At 51.3% G+C, this 17624-nt stretch overlaps 1 protein-coding gene across 1 annotated transcript in view; it reads left to right on the top strand.

Annotated features, from left to right (window-relative positions):
- PRP4K (pre-mRNA processing factor kinase PRP4K) overlaps positions 1-17624 on the top strand; it is a 153371-nt gene that overhangs the window by 110154 nt on the left and 25593 nt on the right. The window contains 2 exon segments of the mRNA XM_075314795.1: positions 4238-4352; positions 11140-11291. Coding sequence (XP_075170910.1) covers positions 4238-4352; positions 11140-11291 — 267 coding nt within the window.

Below are 17624 nucleotides of genomic sequence, written 5' to 3'. Positions count from 1 at the left end.
ACACGCACACACATGGCTCTGCACCGTAAACGCACACACATGGCTCTGCACACGCACACACATGGCTCTGCACCGTACACGCACACACATGGCTCTGCACCGTACACGCACACACATGGCTCTGCACACGCACACATATGGCGCTGTACCGCACACGCACACACATGGCTCTGCACACGAACACATATGGCTCTGTACCGCACACGCACACACATGGCTCTGCACCGTACACGCACACACATGGCTCTGCACCGTACACGCACACACATGGCTCTGCACCGTAAACGCACACACATGGCTCTGCACCGTAAACGCACACACATGGCTCTGCACACGCACACATATGGCTCTGTACCGCACACATATGGCTCTGTACCGCACACGCACACATATGGCTCTGCACCGTACACGCACACACATGGCTCTGCACACGCACACACATGGCTCTGCACCGTACACACATGGCTCTGCACCGTACACGCACACACATGGCTCTGCACCGTACACGCACACACATGGCTCTGCACCGTACACGCACACACATGGCTCTGCACACGCACACACATGGCTCTGCACTGTACACACATGGCTCTGCACCGTACACGCACACACATGGCTCTGCACCGTACACGCACACACATGGCTCTGCACACGCACACATATGGCTCTGTACCGTACACGCACACACATGGCTCTGCACACGCACACATATGGCTCTGCACACGAACACATATGGCTCTGTACCGCACACGCACACACATGGCTCTGCACCGTTCACGCACACACATGGCTCTGCACCGTAAACGCACACACATGGCTCTGCACCGTACACGCACACACATGGCTCTGCACCGTACATGCACACACATGGCTCTGCACCGTAAACGCACACACATGGCTCTGCACACGCACACATATGGCTCTGCCAGCCCCCCCATCCCCATCCCCATAGGGAACACATGTGGAGTACATACTCACCTGTCCTCGGTCCCCGCCGCTCCTGCACGTTCGTGCGCTGTCTGTGCTCTGTTCAGCACAGTAGTGACGTCACCGCTGTGCTGCAGATTGCACAGACAGCCGGAGGGACAGTGATGAGAAGCAGCGCTGCGCTGCTTCTCATCAGCACTTTCAAATGTACCGGCATCGGTGATCTGTGATGCCGGTACATTTGAATGTGCGATCCTGGGCAGGGGGCCCGGTGCTGGAGCTGACACCACGGCAGCTGCCGCCAGGCCCCGCCCCCAGGTCACGGACCCCCACAGCAGTGCAGGGGGAGGTTACTGGAGGTGCGGGGGAATGTGTGGGAGGGTGCAGGGAAGGGGGCGGTGACTCCTCGCACTGTAGACACCCAGCAGGGAGGTGACATGCTGCTCCACATTTGCATGTCAACATGGCCCTGCCCATGTAGACGTGCAAAGACCGGAAGCAGCAAAATCGCGGCAGGAGCGGTCACATGACCGCTCTGAGCCGGGGGAGAGGGGCTGACAGCAGGGCAGGTAAGTGGTCTCTATCTACTTACCTGCCCCAATGTAGCCCAATAGGGAAATAAAAAAAAAAGTCAAAGAAGCCGGATAACCCCTTTAAAGGCAATCTGTCAGTAGGGTCAACCCTCCTAAGCCGTCTATATGGGCATGTAGGTCATAGGAAGCTGAATAAAATGATACCTTGATAACTGCCATCTAATGTCTTATTTCAGAGAAATCCACGTGTTTTTGTATATGTAAATGAGCTGTTCCAGGCTATATTCAAGACACTGATGTGTATGAGAATATGACCCAGGGCTTATTAAATGAAAGGGGGTGTTACCAGTGTGAGACATGTAACTAACAGAGAACAGGAGAAATTAACTTTGTTCCTCTACAAACACATTTTTCACAGCTCTGCTGTACTGCAGAACCTGCAGATGTGTCGGTTATAATCACACACAGCTCTGCAGTGAGATCAAGGAGAGCAGAGGGCGGCCGTCACATATCACACAGGTCACAGTGGAAATGCCCCTTATATTTAAAATAAGCCTTGGAGACAGATTCTCATGCAGATTTGTATCCTACCAATAGCCCGGTACATCTCATTTACTAGAAGATTAACGTGGATTTCTTAGGAATAATACATTAAATTGCAGATATCAAGGTATCATTTTATTTCGCTATGACCTCTCTGCCCATATAGGTGGCTTAGAAGGATTGATCCTACTTACAGATTCCCTTAACCCCTTCAGCCCCCGGGCACTTTCCGTTTTTGCGTTTTTGTTTTTTGCTCCCCTTCTTCCGAGAGGCGTAACTTTTTTATTTTTCCATCAATCTTGCCATATGAGGGCTTGTTTTTTGCGGGACGAGTTGTACTTTTAAATGAAACCATAAGTTTTACCATATAGTGTACTGGAAAACGGCAAAAAAATTCCAAGTGCGGAAAAATTGCAAAAAAAGTGGGATTGTACAATAGTTTTTGGGTTATTTTATTCACCGTGTTCACTATATGGTAAAACTGATGTGTTGGTATGATGCATCAGGTCGGTGCGAGTTTATAGACACCAAACATGTATAGGTTTACTTGTATCTAAGGGGTTAAAAAAAATTCACAAGCTTGTCCGAAAAACGTGGCGCACGTTTTGCGCCATTTTCCAAAACCCGTAGCGTTCTCATTTTTCAGGATCTGAGGCTCAGTGATGGCTTATTTTTTGCGTCTCGACCTGACGTTCTTAACGGTACCATTTTTGCGCAGATGCTACGTTTTGATCGCCTGTTATTGCATTTTGCGCAAAATTTGCGGCGACCAAAAAACGTAATTTTGGCGTTTGGAATTTTTTTGCCGCTACGCCGTTTACTGATCAGATTCATTGATTTTATATTTTGATAGATCGGGCATTTCTGAACGTGGCGATACCAAATATGTGTGTATTTTTTATTTTTTTAACCCTTTAATTTTCAATGGGGTGAAAGGGGGGTGATTTGAACTTTTAGGTTTTTTTTTTTTTTTTTTTAATTTTTTAAAACTTTTTTTTTTACTTTTTTTTTTTTATTTTACTAGTCCCCTTAGGGGGTTATTGCGATCAGCAATCCGATCGCTCTGCACTATCTGCAGATCTCAGCTACAGAGCTGAGAACTGCAGATTTGCTGCTTCACTTTGAATGCCGGCTGTATTCCGGCATTGAGAGGAAGTGACTCATGTTAGCCACAGGCGTCATCACATGACCCTGTGCTACCATGGCAACCGCCGAAAGTCACGTGATCATGTCACGTGACTTCCGGCGGGGGCGGGGTAAGTCACTGTCATGGAGGCGCCCATGTACATATCGCTGCCAAGACTTTGGCAGCGAAATGTAAGGGGTTAATGGCCGCGGGTGGAAGCGATTCCACCCGCGGCTAGCAGGCACACATATCAGCTGTTGATAACAGCTGATATGTGCGCGTCTCGCCGCCGCCGACCGGCGGCAGGGGGCGGGGCTTACCGGCACACGATCCATGACTTATCTAGTACGTCATGGGTCGTTAAGGGGTTAAAGTAAATTATGCTTTGTTCACAAGTCCAGTATTCACAGCCCTAGTACAGACTGCAATGTCCAGACTGTAGGTCGCCTTTCTCAACTCATCAGCCTCATATATGCATGTTAGACTGAGTTTGGGTAAGGAGTTCCCTTGGCTTATTTGTACTCTGGCTGTAAATATTCAATGTGTGAAACGCACCTTAGACAGTAGGTTCCAGGAGCTGTTGGAAGAAATTCACTTTTCTCTTGAAATATAAAAATAGATCAACTAATTGGAGGGTGCTTCTGTAGCAATCAACGTTATAATTTGAAGAGCTTGACAAGAATCATCCATGGAGGCGCTGCTCTAGAGTTTGTCTCCTTTACTGGAGAGACAATTTGAATATTTCCCAGAGGGGCGTGGCAGCTATAAGTCCCCTTACTGGCAGCCAGATTGGCTTGCAAAGTCTCCTTAAGGAGAATAGTGTTCCCCCGTGGTCCCCACATAGCTTTCTCATGAGCCAGATCAGACACCCCATACTTTGCACTGACGTGGGGCAAGCACCCCGAAACACCGTGTGTGCAAATTGGGATTCTGATCTGGCATATATACTGAGTCATATTGCAAAGGATTGTTAAATACCACTTGTGACTTTTAGGATCGCTACTTCCAATAGGTGGCGCTGTGCTAGAGTTTGTCTCCTTTACTGGAGAGACAATTTGGAAATCATATATAAATGTATGTGAATCTTCTGTTATTTTCTGTTCCGCAGGTAAATGAATCCAAAACCATTCTTAAACTTTGTGACTTTGGATCTGCATCACATGTGGCAGACAATGATATTACACCATATCTTGTTAGTAGGTTTTACAGAGCTCCAGAAATCAGTAAGTTATGCTATGATTTATGTACTATATACAATGCTTTATTTATTTACTTTTTTTTAAATGTTTTAAGATAAAAATAGAGGTGATCCGATGGCTGAAGAAATATTAATCTAAATCCCTATCTATTTATTGCCCCAATCTAAACTAATTTCTAAAAATGTCCTACCCTTCCCTGACTACATGATTTAACTGCTATTGATTTTTTTTCCTCCCTACTTTCTATTTGATGACACTTTGTTTGAGAATCCCAGCACATGCCGGGATACTCAAACAAAGCTTCATCAGGGGCAGAGGTTTCTGTAACAGTCTCTGCCCCTCCCTGAAATGAAGAGTCATCAGTGACGCTCATTTTAGAGGCTGCTCACTGTGCAATCTTGTAGTCACAGTGTCCGCTCTGTTAGCTCAGATCAGTAGAGTCGGCAAAATAGGTGTAAATTTCCTTGAAAAATACAATATAAAATCTTCTAACATCGTAACAAAATAAAAAGAGCGTTTTACAGATGGTGCTGATGTAAAGCAGACATGAGGTAAATGTTATTTATTAACTATTTTGTGTGGTGTGGATTCAAAGTTTGAGAATTGCTACTTTCTTTATCGTTCCTATGGGAGACCCAGACCATGGGTGTTTAGCTTCTGCCTCCGGAGGACACACAAAGTACTACACTTAAAAGTGTAGCTCCTCCCTCTGAGCTTATACACCCCCTGGAGAACCATATCTAGCCAGTTTATCGCTTTGTGTTCAGGAGGCATACATCCACACATGCATTCTCATCTGATTTTTGATTTTTGGAAAGAGTTTGAAGAAAAGCGGGTCCAAGTCTGGACTCCCGGCATGTCCCTTCTCACCCCACTGTGTCGGCGGTGTTGTTAAGGTTGATTCCAAGGCTGGAGCCTTACATGCCGCGCTCCTTCACCATCCCTCCTGGGCTCTGGCTTGAAGTGGGAGCCAGCACGGTCTCCATGCTTAGCAGGAGACCGGTCTCCATCCGCAGCCCTTCAGGACCCTGCTGGACCGGAGCACTCATCCCCAGGGACTTGGAACCCGGCGTCTCAGCAAGCTAAGTACCTGAGACGTTTATATATTGGGGGTCCCTGTACTTTATTGTTGTGGGAGAGTGTGCTGATGTGTTTTTATGACATTTCCGGTGGGTTCTCTGGCTGTCGCCTGAGAACCGCGCCGATGGTGCCTGCGCGCCGGCCGCGCTGCTCAAGTTTAGGCTCCGGCTTCGCCGGAGGCCTACTTTCGGTTTCACTGCCCTCGCATGTCACTCATGCAGAGGGACAGGCTCGGCTCCGCCCGGCGGCCGTTCTGCAAGGGGAGGGACACACCCTACTGCAGTGTGTGTCTCCTCCCCTGTAGATCTCTATGGCCCTTCAGATCCCGCTCCCAAGCAAGTCCCACCCCCTCTCTTCGCTCCGGCGGCCATTTTCTCAGCGTTCTCTCTGCATTGCAGCGCTGGTCTGCAGCATCTCTGCTGAGTTGCTGTGCTTGGGGGTCCGGGCTTCGGGATCTGGAGGGCACACAACACCGCTCCAGTGGTCTGGTAAGCCACAACCGGTCTCTGGTTGTGGACCTCTGATTATACTCTCTGGGGTTCATTCTCTGGCAGAGCCCCCACTCCAGCAGCATGTCTCACGCGAGGAGCAAGGCTCCAAAGCTGTATTCAGTATGCACTGCATGTAAGCTCCTGCTGCCTGAACCGAGCATATTCCCACATTGTGATGCCTGCTCTAACCTGGCGGTGCCTCAGCCTGGAGTCTCACCCCCAGTGGTCTCTCAGGCTGCTCCTGCTCCTGTGGCTGAACCCCCGGCTTGGGTAGAATCCTTTTCTAGGTCTATCTCCCAGTCTTTTGCTGACTCCATGGGACTTCTGTCCAGGACTTTGCTGAACATGCATCAGCCCCTTTCACAGGGTGCCTCTGCTGCTAGGGGTCTCTCAGGACCGGAGCTCACAGAGGATTCATCATCTGGTCCCAGACCCCGTCCTTCTAAGAAGAGACGCAGGGTTCCCTCTCCTTCCTCGTCCCGCGGCTCTGATTCAGGAGCTGACTCGCAGGACGAGGAGGATGTCTTTACGGGGGGCTCGGAGGTTAACTCCATGTACCCCATTGATCTGTCCGAAAGTGACTCAGATGTTAGTGATTTGATTGCATCCATTAATTCTGTACTGATCTCAATCCGCCAGTATCAGAGGAGCAACCCTCTCTGGCAGAAAAGCACCAGTTTACCTCGCCTAAGAGAGTAAAGAGTGTTCTTTAGCCACTCCAGTTTTCAGGCCGCTGTGACCAAGCCCAGAGCCTGTCCTGACAAACGCTTCCCAAAGCGTGGTTCTGATGACCGCTTTCCCTTTCCACCTGAGGTGGTCAAGGAGTGGGCTCATTCCCCAAAGGTAGACCCCCCGGTGTCTAGACTCTCAGCCCGGACCGTTGTATCGGTGGCTGATGGCACCTCTCTTAAGGATTCCACTGACCGCCAGATTGACCTTCTGGCCAAATCCGTATATGAAGCGGCGGGGGCTTCGTTCTCCCCGACTTTTGCATCAGTGTGGGCTCTCAAAGCCATCTCTGCTTCTCTAGAGGGGATGCATTCCCTCGCCAGGGAATCTATGCCCGAAATGGTTACCTTAACTTCCCAAGCTTCAGCTTTTTCATCCTATGCCATGTCTGCCATGCTGGAGGCTTTTCACCGCACTGCGGTGGCTTCGGCTAATTCCCTCGCTATCCGCAGAATCTTGTGGCTTCGAGAGTGGAAGGCAGATGCTTCTTCAAAGAAGTACCTTGCTGGACTCCCTTTTGCTGGGTCCCAGCTGTTTGGGAAACAGCTGGATGAAATTATTAAGGAAGCTACTGGCGGGAAAAGTACTTCCATGCCACAAACCAAAACCAGGAAACCTGTCCAGGGCAGGAATCAGTCGAGGTTTCGTTCCTTTCGTTCCTCCAACTGGTCGTCCTCTAAGCCCTCGGCCTCGTCCACTAACTCAGCCAAGGACCAGAAATCCAACTGGCGCCCAAAAGCGCGTCCACAAAAGACCGCAGGAGGTGCTGCCGCTAAGGCAGCCTCCTCGTGACTATCTGTCCACGCCAGCAACGTCCTTAGTCGGTGGCAGGCTCTCCCACTTTGGCTACGCGTGGTTTCAACACGTCTCCGATCAGTAGGTGAGGGATATCATCTCCCACGGCTACAGGATAGAATTCTCTTCCAGCCCGCCAAACAGATTTTTTCTCCCAACTCCCCCCTGCTCCAAGGCCGCCGCCTTCTCACAGGCCGTGGCATCCTTGCAGGCCAACGGAGTAATTGTACCGGTTCCCGCCCGGGAACGGTTCAGAGGTTTCTACTCAAATCTCTTCCTAGTCCCCAAAAAGGACGGTTCCTTCCGGCCCATCCTGGATCTCAAGCTTCTCAACAAGCATGTTCAGGTGCGGCATTTTCGCATGGAGTCTCTGCGATCAGTCATTGCCTCAATGACCCAAGGGGATTTCCTGGCATCCATCGACATCAGAGATGCCTATCTGCATGTGCCAATTGCAGTTTCACACCAGCGTTGGCTACGTTTTGCAATCGGAGAGGAACATTTCCAATTCGTGACTCACCCCTTCGGGTTGGTCACAGCTCCTCGGGTATTCACCAAGGTCATGGCAGCAGTGATTGCGGTCCTGCACCTACAGGGGTTTGCAGTGATCCCTTACCTGGACGACCTTCTAGTCAAGGCTTCATCCAGCGTGGACTTTCAGCGGAGTGTCTCGCTCTCTCTCGCCACTCTAGCCCAATTCGGGTGGCTTGTCAATCTTCCCAAATCCACCCTGACTCCGACCCAGAGTCTCACGTACCTAGGGATGCAGTTCGAGACTTTGCCGGCACTTGTGAAGTTGCCATTAGTCAAACAGCAGTCCCTCCAACTGGCGGTGCGCTCTCTGCTGAGGCCCCGCCGTTATTCCCTCAGGCGCCTGATGCAGGTGCTGGGTCAAATGGTGGCGTCAATGGAGGCTGTTCCCTTTGCCCAGTTCCATCTGCGTCCCCTGCAGCTGGACATTCTCCGCTGTTGGGACAAGCGGCCTCCCTCCTTGCACAGGTTAGTGGCTCTGTCGCCACAGACCAGGAGCTCTCTTCAGTGGTGGCTTCGGCCCCTCTCTCTGTCCCAGGGGCGCTCCTTTCTGGCCCCGTCCTGGGTGATCCTCACCACGGATGCCAGTCTATCCGGCTGGGGAGCGGTATGTCTCCACCACCGAGCGCAGGACACTTGGACTCCGTCCGAGTCAGCCCTTTCGATCAATGTGCTGGAAACCAGAGCCGTGCTTCTGGCTCTCCTAGCTTTTCACCATCTGCTGGCGGGCAGGCACATCCGAGTCCAGTCGGACAACGCGACAGCGGTTGCCTACATCAATCACCAAGGCGGGACACGCAGCCGCCTGGCAATGTTGGAGGTACAACGCATCCTTCAATGGGCGGAGGACTCCAAGTCCACCATATCCGCAGTCCACATCCCAGGCGTGGAAAACTGGGAGGCAGATTATCTCAGCCGTCAAACCGTGGACAATGGCGAGTGGTCCCTGCACCCGGCAGTTTTTCAGTCAATCTGCCGCAAATGGGGCACTCCGGACGTGGACCTAATGGCATCCCGTCACAACAACAAAGTTCCCGTTTACGTGGCTCGCTCCCACGATCCTCAGGTATTCGCTGCGGACGCTCTGGTTCAAGACTGGTCCCAGTTTCGTCTGTCCTACGTGTTTCCCCCTCTAGCTCTCTTGCCCAGAGTCCTGCGCAAGATCAGAATGGAGGGCGGTCGAGTCATCCTCATTGCTCCGGACTGGCCCAGGTGAGCTTGGTACCCAGACCTGCTCCATCTGTCCGTAGAGGTGCCGTGGCATCTTCCGGACCGTCCAGACCTTCTCTCACAAGGTCCGTTTTTCCGCCTGAATTCTGTGGCTCTCAAATTGACGGCGTGGCTCTTGAGTCCTGGATCTTGACGGCTTCTGGTATCCCTCCTGAAGTCATCTCCACTATGACTCGGGCCCGTAAGTCTTCCTCCGCCAAGATCTATCACAGGACTTGGAAAATTTTCCTGTCCTGGTGTCGCTCTTCCGGCCATCCTCCTTGGCCATTTTCCTTGCCGACCCTTCTGTCCTTTCTACAGTCCGGTCTGCAGCTGGGACTGTCCCTCAACTCTCTTAAGGGACAAGTCTCAGCTCTGTCAGTGCTGTTCCAGCGGCGTCTCGCCCGGCTGGCTCAGGTCCGCACCTTCATGCAGGGCGCGTCTCACATCATTCCGCCTTACCGGCGGCCCTTGGATCCCTGGGACCTTAACTTGGTCCTCACGGTTTTTCAGAAACCCCCCTTTGAGCCTCTTAGGGAGGTTTCTTTGTTTCGTCTTTCACAGAAAGTGGTCTTTCTAGTGGCCATAACTTCCCTCAGGAGAGTCTCCAATTTGGTTGCGCTCTCTTCGGAGTCACCTTTTTTGGTTTTTCATCAAGACAAGGTGGTTCTCCGTCCGACTCCGGACTTTCTTCCTAAGGTGGTATCTCCTTTCCACCTTAACCAGGACATTACCCTACCTTCCTTTTGTCCGGCTCCTGTTCATCGCTTTGAAAAAGCGCTGCATACTCTGGATCTGGTGCGTGCTCTCCGGATCTATCTGTCTCGCACCGCTGCTCTTAGGCGATGCACCTCTCTTTTTGTGCTAACCACAGGTCGGCGCAAAGGCCTCTCTGCTTCTAAGCCGACCTTAGCCCGTTGGATTAGGTCGACCATTTCGGACGCCTACCAGTGTTCTCAGGTGCCTCCCCCGCCGGGGATCAAGGCACACTCGACCAGAGCTGTCGGTGCCTCTTGGGCTTTCAGGCATCAGGCTACGGCTCAACAAGTCTGTCAGGCTGCCACTTGGACTAGCCTGCATACCTTTTCAAAGCACTACCAAGTGCATGCTCATGCTTCGGCAGATGCGAGCTTGGGCAGACGCATCCTTCAGGCGGCTGTCGCCCATTTGTGAAGTTAGGTTCTGCCTACTTCTTAGTTTTTCTGTTTATTTCCCACCCATGGACTGCTTTGAGACGTCCCATGGTCTGAGTCTCCCATAGGAACGATAAAGAAAAAGAGAATTTTGTTTACTTACCGTAAATTCTTTTTCTTATAGTTCCGTATTGGGAGACCCAGCACCCTCCCTGTTGCCTGTTGGCAATTTCTTGTTCCGCGTGTTTTCACCGGCTGTTGTTGATGACAGAGTCTCCGGTTGTTCCGGTTTTTGCTCTGTTTTTACTTGTGGGTGGCTATTCTCCTTCAGCTTTTGCACTAAACTGGCTAGATCTGGTTCTCCAGGGGGTGTATAAGGTCAGAGGGAGGAGCTACACTTTTTAGTGTAGTACTTTGTGTGTCCTCCGGAGGCAGAAGCTAAACACCCATGGTCTGGGTCTCCCAATACGGAACTATAAGAAAAAGAATTTACGATAAGTAAACAAAATTCTCTTTTTTTTTTTTAATTTATTTTTTAAATTGAGAAATGTCTTATAATTTTTAAATAAATGGAAACCATATTGACCTAAATTTACCATTATGATGTGTCACAAAAATACAGTCTCAAAAGGACTGGGATATGTTGAAACATTGTAGTGTTATTGCCCTATAAAGTGTTAGATCTCAGATTTGAAAAATTTGGCCTAGTCACTAAGGGGTTGATTTTTTTCTATATATCGGTGACCATTTTATATTCTATATTAAATCCTTGTGTGACATCACGTGTCTTCTATTTTACTTTTTTTTTTTTTGCAATGGTTTTTGAATTTTGTTTCTCTACAGTAATCGGGAAAATGTACGATTATGGAATAGACATGTGGTCTGTTGGTTGCACATTGTATGAACTCTATACAGGAAAAATCTTGTTCCCTGGAAAAACGAATAACCATATGGTAAAATTGGCTATGGACCTGAAAGGAAAGATGCCCAACAAGGTAATGTAAAATGCTGGGGGTTTAGGATTTCACACACTGAGTAACCACAGTTAAAAAATACAAGAAAAAAGAAAAATAAGTGGTCTTGTCTCTTAGTTATCTTAGCGATTAATTATCATTTCATTATGTTCATGACTTTTTATATATCACATTTATAACAACCATATAAACCAATGATTTATTTTCGCCCTTATATAGCCTTCAGGTCTGGGGAAAGAACTGTCTTCATACAGCACGTCTGTACCATGCATCTGAGTGCACACAGATTGTTAGTGCAAGGAATACTTTTTGGTTCACTGTTTTGTTTAGCCTATTAATTCTACAGATTCTGCTTTTCTGGTTTATATCAAGCTGTATGACTAAGTTCAGGCAGGCGACTTTCATGGTCTGTATGCAGACTTACTGCCGAGTTTCCTGACCTAATCTTACGATCTTATATGTGTCTATGTGGCTGTAATGCGGGCGTCACACGAGACGATCTTTCGTGCGATATGTCGTCGGGGTCACGGTTTTCGTGATGCACATCCGGCATCGTTTGCGACGTCGTTTCGTGTGACACCTCCAAGCGACGCTGAACGTTTGCAAATCGTGAGTCGTGTACAAGTCGCTTATTTGTAAAAAATTGTTTATTTTTCTTTGCGCCGGTTGTTCATCGTACCCAGGGCAGCACACATTGCTCCGTGTGACACCCCGGGAACGATGAACACAGCTTACCTGCGTCCCACGGCACCCACCGGCTATGCGGAAGGAAGGAGGTGGGCGGGATGTTTACGTCCCGCTCATCTCCGCCCCTCCGCTTCTATTGACCGGCGGCTGTGTGACATTGCTGTGACACCGAACGTCCCTCTCCCTTCAGGAAGTGGATGTTCGCCACCCACAGCGAGGTCGTTAGGAAGGTAAGTACGTGTGACGGCGGTTTAACAACTTTGTGCGACACAGGCAGCAATTTGCCCATGACGCACAAACGACGGGGCGGGTACGATCGCTTGTGCGATCGCACGATAGATCGTACCATATGACGCCCGCATAAGATCGGGTCCGGAGACCTGCGGTCAGATCCGGCATGTCAGTCTGCATAGAGACCATGAAACATGCTCGTCTGAACCCGGCGTAAAAGAGCCATCAGAGTGCTCATTACACACTATATAAAATACTCCCATGGTGGAGAAACGTTATTTTCATATTTATTCATTCTCCACCTCTGACAAATATGGATCCCACTCCGATCAGAGTCCATTTAGTATAATTGGACTGTTTCTGTCTTTATCGTTCCTATGGGAGACCCAGACATTGGATGTATAGCTTCTGCCTCCGGAGGACACACAAAGTACTACACTCAAAAGTGTAGCTCCTCCCTCTGAGCTTATACACCCCCTGGAGAACCAGATCTAACCAGTTTATCGCTTTGTGTTCAGGAGGTCATATCCACACATGCATTCTCATCTGATTTTTCATTTTTGGAAAGAGTTTGAAGAAAAGCGGGTCCAAGCCTGGACCCCCGGCATGTCCCTTCTCACCCCACTGTGTCGGCGGTGCTGTTAAGGTTGATTCCCAGGCTGGAGCCTTACATGCCGTGCTCCTTCACCATCCCTCCGGGGCTCTGGCTTGAAGTGGGAGCCAGCACGGTTCTCCATGCTTGGCAGGAGACCGGTCTCCATCCGCAGCCCTTCAGGACCCTGCTGGACCGGAGCACTCATCCCTCAGGGACTTGGAACCCTGCGTCTCAGCAAGCTAAGTACCTGAGACGGTTATATATGGGGGTCCCTTGTACTTTATTGTTGTGGGAGAGTGTGCTGAGTGATTTTTCTGACATTTCCGACGGGTTCTCTGGCTGTCGCCTGAGAACCGCGCCGATGGTGCCTGCGCGTCGGCCGCACTGCTCAAATTTAGGCCCCGGCTTCGCCGGAGGCCTACTTTCGGTTTCACTGCCCTCGCATGTCATTCATGCAGAGGGACAGCGCGGCTCCGCCCAGCGGCCGTTCTACAAAGGGGAGAGACACTCCTCACTGAGTAGATGTCTCCTCCCCTGTGAATCTCTTTGGCCCTCCAGATCCCGCTCTCAGAGTGAGTCCCGCCCTCTTTCTTCACTCCGGTCGCCATTTTCTCAGCGTTTTTCCCTGCGATCACCACTGGTCTGCAGCATCCCTGCTGAGGTGCTTGGGAGTCCGGGCTTCGGGATCTGGAGGGCACACAAACCGCTCCAGCGGTCTGGTAAGCCACAACCTCTGGTTGTGGACCTTCTGTATATATTCTCTGGGGGTCATTCTGGCAGAGCCCTCACTCCAGCAGCATGTCACACACGAGGAGCAAGGCTCCAAATCTGTTTTCAGTATGCACTGCATGTAGGCTCCTACTGCCGGAACCGAGCACATATCCACATTGTGATGCCTGCTCTACTGACGTTGCCTCAGCCTGAAATCGCACCCCCAGGGGTCTCTCAGGCTGCTCCGGCTCCTGTGGCTGAACCCCCAGCTTGGGTAGAATCCTTAACCAGGTCTATCTCCCAGTCTTTTGTTGACTCCATGGGACATCTGTCCAGGACTTTGCTGAGCATGCATCAGCCCCCTTCACAGGGTGCCTCTGCTGCTAGGTCTCTCTCAGGACCGGAGCTCACAGAGGATTCATCATCTGGTCCCAGGCCCCGTCCTTCTAAAAAGAGACGCAGGGCTCCCTCTCCTTCGTCCCGCGGCTCGGTTTCAGAAGCTGACTCGCAGGATGAGGATGATACCTTTACTGGGGGCTCGGAGACTGCCTCCATGTGCCCCATTGGTCTGTCCGAAAGTGACTCAGATGTTAGTGATTTGATTGCGTCCATTAATTCTCTACTGGATCTCAATCCGCCAGTATCAGAGGAGCAACCCTCTCTGGCAGAAAAGCACCAGTTTACCTCGCCTAAGAGGACAAAGAGTGTGTTCTTTAACCACTCCAGTTTTCAGGCCGCTGTGACCAAGCCCAGGGCCTGCCCTGACAAACGCTTCCCTAAGCGTGGTTCTGATGACCGTTTTCCCTTTCCACCTGAGGTGGTCAAGGAGTGGGCTCATTCGCCAAAGGTAGACCCCCCGGTGTCTAGACTCTCAGCCCGGACCGTTGTATCAGTGGTTGATGGCACCTCGCTTAAGGATTCCACTGACCGCCAGGTTGACCTTCTGGCCAAATCCGTATATGAGGCGGCAGGGGCCTCGTTTGCCCCGACTTTTGCAGCAGTGTGGGCTCTCAAAGCCATCTCTGCTTCCCTAGAGGAGATGCATTCCCTCACTAAGGAATCTATGCCTGAGATGGTTGCCTTAACTTCCCAAGCTTCGGCTTTTTCATCCTATGCCATGTCTGCTATGCTGGAGGCTTCTCACCGCACTGCGGTGGCTTCGGCTAATTCCCTCGCTATCCGCAGGATCTTGTGGCTTCGAGAGTGGAAGGCAGATGCTTCTTCTAAGAAGTACCTTGCGGGGCTCCCTTTTGCTGGGTCCCGGCTGTTCGGAGAACAGCTGGATGAAATTATTAAGGAAGCTACTGGCGGCAAGAGTACTTCCATGCCACAAACCAAAACCAAGAAACCTGTCCAGGGTAGGAATCAGTCGAGGTTTTGTTCCTTTCGCTCCTCCAACTGGTCGTCCTCTAAGCCCTCTGCTTCGTCCACTAACACTGCCAAGGACCAAAAATCCAGCTGGCGCACAAAAGCGCATCCACAGAAGACCGCAGGTGCTGCTGCCACTAAGGCAGCCTCCTCTTGACTGTCTGTCCGCGCCAGCAACGTCCTTAGTCGGTGGCAGGCTCTCCCACTTTGGCAACATGTGGTTTCAACACGTCTCCGATCAGTGGGTGCGGGATATCATCTCCCACGGCTACAGGATAGAATTCTCTTCCAGCCCGCCAAACAGATTTTTTCTGTCAACTCCCCCCTGCTCCAAGGCCGCCGCCTTCTCTCAGGCCGTGGCATCCTTGCAGGCCAACGGAGTAATTGTACCGGTTCCCGCCCGGGAACGGTTCAGAGGTTTCTACTCAAATCTCTTCCTAGTCCCCAAAAAGGACGGTTCCTTCCGGCCCATCCTGGATCTCAAGCTTCTCAACAAACATGTTCAGGTGCGGCATTTTCGCATGGAGTCTCTGCGGTCAGTCATTGCATCAATGACCCAAGGGGATTTCCTGGCATCCATCGACATCAGAGATGCCTATCTGCATGTGCCAATTGCAGTTTTGCAATTGGAGAGGAACATTTCCAATTCGTGGCTCTCCCCTTCGGGTTAGTCACGGCCCCGCGAGTATTCACCAAGGTCATGGCAGCAGTGGTTGCGGTTCTGCACCTACAGGGGTTGGTAGTGATTCCTTACCTGGACGACCTTCTAATCAAGGCTTCATCCAGCGCAGACTGTCAGCTGAGTGTCTCGCTCACTCTTGCCACTCTAGCCCAATTCGGGTGGATTGTAAATCTTCCCAAATCCTCTCTGACTCCGACCCAGAGTCTCACGTACTTAGGGATGCAGTTCGAGACTCTGCCGGCACTTGTGAAGTTGCCCTTAGTCAAACAGCAGTCCCTCCAACTGGCGGTCCGCGCTCTGCTGAGGCCCCGCCGTTATTCCATCAGGCACCTGATGCAGGTGCTGGGTCAGATGGTGGCGTCAATAGAGGCTGTTCCCTTTGCCCAGTTCCATCTGCGGTCACTGCAGCTGGACATTCTCCGCTGTTGGGACAAGCGGCCTTCCTCCTTGCACAGGTTAGTGGCTCTGTCGCCACAGACCAGGAGCTCTCTTCAGTGGTGGCTTTGGCCCCTCTCTCCGTCTGAGGGGCGCTCCTTCCTGACCCCGTCCTGGGTGATTCTCACCACGGATGCCAGTCTGTCCGGCTGGGGAGCGGTATGTCTCCACCACCGAGCGCAGGGCACTTGGACTCCGTCCGAGTCAGCCCTCTCGATCAATGTGCTGGAAACCAGAGCTGTGCTTCTAGCTCTCCTAGCCTTTCACCACCTGTTGGCGGGCAAGCACATCCGAGTCCAGTCAGACAACGCGACAGCGGTTGCCTACATCAATCACCAAGGCGGGACACTCAGCCGCCTGGCAATGTTGGAGGTACAACGCATCCTTCAATGGACGGAGGACTCCAAGTCCACCATATCCGCAGTCCACATCCCAGGCGTGGAAAACTGGGAAGCAGATTATCTTAGCCGTCAAACCGTGGACAGTGGCGAGTGGCCCCTGCATCCGGCAGTGTTTCTGTCAATCTGCCGCAAATGGGGCACTCCGGACGTGGACCTAATGGCATCCCGTCACAACAACAAGGTTCCGGTTTACGTGGCTCGCTCCCACGATCCTCAGGCCTTCGCCGCGGATGCTCTGGTTCAAGACTGGTCCCAGTTTCGTCTGTCCTACGTGTTTCCCCCTCTAGCTCTCTTTCCCAGAGTTCTGCGCAAGATCAGAATGTAGGGCCGTCGAGTCATTCTCATTGCTCCGGACTGGCCCAGGCGAGCTTGGTACCCAGACCTGCTCCATCTGTCCGTAGAGGTGCCGTGGCATCTTCCGGACCGTCCAGACCTTCTCTCACAAGGTCCGTTTTTCCGCCAGAATTCTGCGGCTCTCAGATTGACGGCGTGGCTCTTGAGTCCTTGATCTTGACGGCTTCTGGTATCCCTCCTGAAGTCATCTCCACTATGACTCGGGCCCGTAAGTCTTCCTCTGCCAAGATCTATCACAGGACTTGGAAGATTTTCCTGTCCTGGTGTCGCTCTTCCGACCATTCTCCTTGGCCTTTTTCCTTGCCGACCCTTCTGTCTTTTCTACAGTCCGGTCTGCAGCTGGGATTGTCCCTCAACTCTCTCAAGGGACAAGTCTCGGCTCTGTCAGTGCTGTTCCAGCGGCGTATCGCCCGGCTGGCTCAGGTCCGCACCTTCATGCAAGGTGCATCTCACATCATTCCGCCTTACCGGCGGCCCTTGGATCCCTGGGACCTCAATTTGGTTCTCACGGCTTTGCAGAAACCCCCCTTTGAACCTCTCAGGGAGGTTTCTTTGTTTCGTCTTTCACAGAAAGTGGTCTTTCTAGTAGCCATAACTTCCCTCAGGAGAGTCTCTGATTTAGCTGCGCTCTCTTCGGAGTCACCTTTTTTGTTTTTTCATCAAGACAAGGTGGTTCTCCGTCCGACTCCGGACTTTCTCCCTAAGGTGGTTTCTCCTTTCCACCTTAACCAGGACATTACCCTTCCTTCCTTTTGTCCGGCTCCTGTTCATCGCTTTGAAAAAGAGTTGCATACTCTGGATCTGGTGCGGGCGCTCCGGATCTATGTGTCTCGCATCGCTGCTATTAGGCGGTGCACCTCTCTTTTTGTGCTAACCACAGGTCGGCGTAA

This window comes from Anomaloglossus baeobatrachus, chromosome 6 (genome assembly GCF_048569485.1).
Source record: "Anomaloglossus baeobatrachus isolate aAnoBae1 chromosome 6, aAnoBae1.hap1, whole genome shotgun sequence".
Classification (NCBI taxonomy): domain Eukaryota; kingdom Metazoa; phylum Chordata; class Amphibia; order Anura; family Aromobatidae; genus Anomaloglossus; species Anomaloglossus baeobatrachus.
This window is presented reverse-complemented; position numbering and strand designations above follow the sequence as displayed.